Source organism: Sander lucioperca, chromosome 15 (genome assembly GCF_008315115.2).
Source record: "Sander lucioperca isolate FBNREF2018 chromosome 15, SLUC_FBN_1.2, whole genome shotgun sequence".
Lineage (NCBI taxonomy): Eukaryota > Metazoa > Chordata > Actinopteri > Perciformes > Percidae > Sander > Sander lucioperca.
In genome coordinates this window covers 6,537,460-6,543,634 of record NC_050187.1, presented here as the reverse complement: position 1 = coordinate 6,543,634, position 6,175 = coordinate 6,537,460, and the positions used below count along the sequence as shown (strand labels likewise).

The following is a 6,175-nucleotide window of genomic DNA, read 5'->3' as shown; positions in this document are numbered from 1 at the left end:
CATCAAATAAATATAAAAATTCATGTTTGCTTAAATATGAATAATTAGGGAAAGTTGTCAGTGTGAAAGTGTGATGAGATGGGGAGATGAGTTTTTATATTTTGTGTAGAATGTATGTTAGATCTATTGCTCAGATGAAATTAAAAAATGTAACAAATTAACCTAAAAATACTCTCCCTGGCTAACATGTTAGTGTGTGTTAACACAGTCTGATGGTTAGAACTAATCAATGACAGTTCCTAATCTTTGTTTGCTTCCCCTCTCACACATCTGCCACTCATCACCTGTGTCTTACCTTAATGCCTTTCCTGTGATAATACTTCTATCATACTTCTATCTCGTATTAAGTGAGATCTCATCGTATGGTCACTTATTCCTAATATGAACTGTTTCACATGAAACCTAAAATGCCAGATATTGATTGCAGATTAAGTTTGTCTGTCTGAGTTTGTAAATGGCAGACTGTGCCCTTTTGTAGTGTGTACATACTATTTCTCATCAAACTCTGATAAAATTCAGTATATATACGTCTGTCATATGTTGCCACCCCTCAAAAGTTCCTGCCCCCCTCTCGCCACCCCATAAATATTTTTCTAGATCCGCCCCTGACCGGGGCAGTTAGGTTACAAAAGGTAACCCTCCTGCAGCGACAACACTTAATGAAACAACTACAAAGAGACACAAAACAACCATTACAAAGACACACAACTATCACACAAAAGATACAAAGAAACTACAAATCTGCTCAAACAAAGGTCCCTGGAACATTTTCATGCTAAAATGTTGATTTATTCAAAGAAATTTAAATTCCAAAAGTCCTTTCTATAACCTGATCTCCTTACCTACAGGTTACCCTCTGAAGAATGGACGTTAACAACACTACACAGGACAACAGCACCTTTGAAAATGTTGACTACGATGGTTACACCAACAGCACCTTCGAATACTGTAGTTATACCAACAGCACCTACGGCTACTACTATGACTACGATAAAGCTGGATACATCACAGATGTGGTGATGTACATCATCATTTGCATCGGCCTTCCTTTGATCTTCGTCGCCATCTACTCTCTCTACTCTCAGGTATGAACATTAGGAATGAGATTTATGGATTTACTGTATGTGTCTATAAAGGATCTTCATCTGGGTTGGGCACCAACTTTCATTTCATTTCATTTATTATACAGGAAAGGATTAAAAGTAACATTAAGTTACAATAAACAGGCCTGACTCAGTTAAAAACTGGTTTCCAGCAGGTTCCTGTTCTGCAGAAACATAGAACACAGTTACAGTACATGAAGACATAAACACTTGTACAGGACATTAGTCAAGTTTCAGAGCTTCATGTCCTCTTCTTGTCCTGTGGGTCACCTAAACGTCTATTTAGTAACCCCCCCCCCATGATCTTTCCCTAACCCTAAGTGGTTTTACCCTGCACGTTGACAGATTACACCATAGGGTCCTGACCAAGTGTCAGTATTTGACGAGTTGGGAGTGAGAATATGTTATCATATCTGATGTTCCTGAGAGCACAAAAGAGTTTGATAAAAGATGTAAAGAAAACAACAAAAAGCTGGCTGACTGACTGCAACTGCTGAGCAGAGAGTTCAGATTTATTCTGATTTACTTTTCCTGCAGGTACGAAATGATCACGTTGCTCCCATCTACGTCATCAACCTTCTGATTTCTGACCTCCTCCAGTTCTGCTGCATTATCTGTGACATGGCACCCGCTGAGAGCCTGATAATAAACCTGATGTCCTTCTATATTTACAACTACAGTCTGTTTACCAGTGTTGGCTTCATGGTGTGCATCGCCCTGGAAAGGTATCTGTCTATCCAGCCAGGCTGTTCTCATGAACCATTTGTACATATAGCTCTGAAAACTACACGGAGACGCTTTTTGGTATAAACGCACATGTTTAGCATCGTTTTGGCCGATCATCGAAACGAATCCTGTAAACGCGCTGCCTGAAGACGCATTTTTTTGAAACCTGGTCCCAGGGTGAAAAAATTCGAAAACACCGTCTTCAAAAACATCTTCGTTTGGGCGGCGTATCGATGATGTCATCGCCACACCCCTCGACCTCTAGCCTTCGAGCTCTTACCCCGCGACGACGTCTCATAGCAACAACAATTCACCATCGGTCCACACAAACGATTCTGGTCTCCTTGAACTCGCCATTTTCGTCGTCTTCTTGTTTTTGGTTTCTTCTTCTACTGTCTGTTTGTATACAGCGCACAAGCTTTTTGCGCATGCTCCTCCTCTTCTTCTCTGTTTTTGGTGAATTTCTGTAGCAGAAACAGCGCCACCTATAGGCCTGGCATATGAAGTAGTGTGTTGAGTCATTTACAAATGGATCCGTTTGGACGCTAATATTCTTGGAACGATGCCAGGGAAGACGGGGGGGAAAAAGATCGTTTTGGTACGTGTGGACGTGGCCTAAAGCTCTGTAATTGGTATCGGTCGCGTAGTCAGTAATGGGCCAGGGCCCGCCCACTTTACTCACTGGCCCGTCCAGCCAAGTTTGATCAAAATATATTTTGTTATGAAAAATATTCAAATGCATGTTAAAAAAAAAGAAGTAGTAACAGAACTAGTTGTGTGTGTTTAATGTCTCTTCTCTTCTGATTATTAACGAAACTGTTTAAACCAGTGGTTCTCAAATGGGGGTACGCGTACCCCTGGGGGTACTTTGGAGTACTGCAGGGGGTACATGAACTTTTTGCAAAATGCTTAAAAATATGCCATGCATAATTCCTAAAATAATTATACTACAATAATGAATGAATTACTGTAAGTGATGGATTCTGAACATTTGAATTGTAGCATTTAAATGTTTTTCAGTTACAAGGTTGTTGTTTAGTGAATCTATCACTGCCAACACTGTGTTGTTCCTCTTTATATAGATGTCAAAATGTTTTTGCGCTGGTCAGGGGGTACTTGGCTTAAAAACACAATTCAAAGGGGGAACATTATTGAAAAAAGTTTGAGAACCCCTGGTTTAAACCATAGAATAAGGATCAAATAATTAGGAAGCCTTGGAACGTATGTGGTTGCTATGGTAACAACAGGCAGACTCTCCGTGCTGCCTTCAGCAGCTAACGTTAGCTAGATGGCTTTGTAGACAATGTACCATGGATGTGTTAAGCAGTGTACTGCTAAAAGTTACCGCAACAACAATGGCTTCTCTTTAAAGTGGTACGACAGTTTTCTTGGATAGAATCCAGTGTAAATAAGGACGAGCTTTTCTGCAGCATGTGCAGACATTTCCCCAGGAGCTGACAGCCAATCAGAGAGAGGAGTGTGTTTGAGTGCTGGTCCTCACAGAGGTAACATTAAGTAAAATGTGTCTCATGCTTCTTGCGTTATTATTTAAGTAACCTAACCTAGTAACCTTCCTATTTAGTAAGAAATGGTGAACACTGATGATGGCTTCTAGCTGAAACGTGTTTGTGTTTTGCCCACATTAAATAAGAAGATAACTTATCTGTGAGTGACGTAGTTTTTAGTTTTCTTTGATCCTGTCACTGTTTGGCACTTTGCTGGCCACTTTTCATTATATCTTTCATAATTCAAACAATGCTTGTCTGGAGGTTTTCAGTCTTTGATTTTCTTTTACTGCTGGTAGCGCATTTGCTGCTCATGATCTGACCATAGTCCTGAAGCAACAATGCTGTTATGAATGCACAAAGGATGTTACATGTGTGATTTCTGTCTGATGTAGGCTGTTCTAGCTATGTCATGCAGTATGTAAACACCTTCTCTGCTGTTTGGGTTCATGTTTAGTTGCCACTTTGTGCAATAAAATAGTTAATTTTATAACAGTGCTGTGCAGAGCCAATGCTGCTGGTTCTGCCGGTGCAAATATATTTTAGCCAGAATAGGTTAAAATCGACAGGTTTTTGTCTATATTGTTGTGTACTCAGTGGACTCAGGCTACATCCACACTGATTTTAACCCTTGTGTTGTCTTCCTGACATCCCTATCTCAATGTTCCAGTCACTTTTTTCAAAGTTTTTTTTCCATTGTTTTTGTCACTTTTTCAATGTTATGGGTTCTTCTTTTTGACGCTTTTTTTTGCGGTTTTGACCGTATTTTTTTTTTTATTTACATTTTCAAAAAAAAGTTGAAAATGGGAGGACAACATGAGGGTTAAGCAGAGAGAAGGGGAATGAAATGCAGCAAAGGGCCGCAGGTCAGAGTTGAAACCGCGCCACTATGTCGAGGATATCTATATATGGGCGCCCGCTCTACCAGGTGAGCTAACCAGGCGCCCGGTTAAGTTTTTAGACAAGAAAATCCTTCTTTTAACACGTCTGACAACACGGATCACATGACCGTTCACACACACTGGGCATGTGCGTGTGAATGGTCAGATAGAACTGACTGACGTGCGTCCTCGTTTCCAAATGTCTCCGTTTTAGTTTGTGTACAAACTTTTCAGACTGGCCTTTGTTGGTTGAGCATGTTGTAGACAGTAGGCTACTGTTGCTGTTTTTTTCAGTTTGTCCGTTTTGCTACTTCTACGTCTTTTTGAAAATGGCCCACTCAGAACTCTGTACTGGCCGCCCAAAATACTATTTCTGCCTATGCCACTGATTGGTATGTATTCTGTGTATTTATTACTGTCAGCAGCACATTGACTGCTGCTGTATAAGAACCTGAAGATCCTCGTAGGGAGGAGGTCGGGGGGGATGTTTGGCTCCTAAAACACAGGGCTTTAAAGAGGGGGGAGCAGAGTTCATGTCCCAGAAGAAGTTAAAGAGAAAACTTAACTAGTCGTTTTGGTGTCTAAACTTAACTCTTGTTGCCTCTTGACACTTAACATTGTGTCTGCTAAACTCAACTGCCCCGACCGCTGAAAGGACCATCATCTCACGGTGCTTTGTACCCCGTGTTTCCCCGTGGAGATCTGATTTCCCTACCTAGACCTGAACCAAACCTCATCCCTAATCTTAACTACAGAGGGGGGGGGGTATGCATTTTAACAGCAAGGAAACACTATTCAACGGGAGAACAGACTTCAACACAACACGGCTCAAAGTCACCTTTTGTCAGCTCTGTAGCCGGCCGTCTAATTTCGTACGATAACATATGAATTGTTGTGCATACATTTTCATACTGTATCGTCCAAACCTGTTCATGAGAATACGTTGATCCAGCATGTGTAGCTCCTTCTGTGTCTGACCGTTGTATTATTGAAATCTGAAGCTGTTTTTCTTGTATTTCAGGTATTTGCTGATCGTCTTCCCACTGTGGTACCGCTGCAGACGAACCATCAAGTCCACTGTGGTGATCTGTGTCGTGGCCTGGACCCTTCCTTCTCTCCACCTTTTCAGTTTTTTTGCTGATAATTTTGACATCTCAACAATCATCGCCGTTGTCTTTCTGCTCCTTCCCCTCCCACTGCTCATATTCTTCTGCTGTGCGACTCTCAAAGTCCTGTCTGCCTCCGTCTCGATCCTGCCTGAGGAAAAACGACGAATTGTAGGAACTTTGGTCCTGATGCTGCTAATTTACACTCTGCTTTTCCTGCCCCGCATCATTGTGATGTTAGTAGATTGTTACACAAATGACACATCACTAACTAATACTCTCTACTTCCTGTCTTCTGTGTTTATTAAGCTGAATCTTCTTGCAGACTTGGTTCTGTATATCTTCATGAGGAAAGGGGCCCTAGACAAGATTTTGGCCTCTGTGTGTTGTTGCAGAGTTGAAGATGTCAGCAGTCTGGAAAACAACACTAACAGAGAGAACTAGAAAAGTGGACTCAGGCTACATCCACACTGATTTTAACCCTTGTGTTGTCTTCCTGTCAACCAACTCAATGTTTCAGTCACTTTTTTCAAAGTTATTTTTCCATTATTTTGGTCACTTTTTTCAACATTTTAATCGCTTTTTCTGCTGTTTTTGTCACTGGGTGATTATTTTTGACCTTTTTTTTTTCTTTTTACATAAAAAAACGTTGAAAACAGGAGGACAATATGAGGGTTAAGCAGCATTTATTCATTAGATTTTTTGTAAAGATATGTTTTTTTGACAGCTCAGATTTGAAAGGTGAGAGAGAGAAGGGGAGTGACATGCAGCAAAGAGCCGCAGGTCAGAGTTGAACCCGCGGCCGCTGCGTTGAGGAGTAAACCTCTATATATGGGCGTCTGCTCTACCAGGTG

General features: G+C 41.1%; 1 protein-coding gene across 1 annotated transcript; it reads left to right on the top strand.

Moving 5' to 3' along the window:
- The first annotated feature begins 863 nt into the window (after positions 1-863).
- On the top strand, positions 864-5,765 carry LOC116052849 (G-protein coupled receptor 4-like). The gene is made up of 3 exons (XM_035992473.1): positions 864-1,085; positions 1,641-1,828; positions 5,237-5,765. The coding sequence occupies exons 1-3, from the start codon at positions 864-866 to the stop codon at positions 5,763-5,765; spliced, it is 939 nt and encodes a 312-aa protein (XP_035848366.1).
- The last annotated feature ends 410 nt before the right edge of the window (positions 5,766-6,175 follow it).

Coding starts and splice junctions, on each gene's coding strand:
- LOC116052849 (XM_035992473.1), top strand. CDS start 864: ATGGACGTTAACAACACTACACAGGACAACAGCACCTTTGAAAATGTT. Junction 1,086..1,640: donor TCTACTCTCTCTACTCTCAG/GTATGAACATTA, acceptor CTTTTCCTGCAG/GTACGAAATGATCACGTTGC. Junction 1,829..5,236: donor GTGTGCATCGCCCTGGAAAG/GTATCTGTCTAT, acceptor CTTGTATTTCAG/GTATTTGCTGATCGTCTTCC.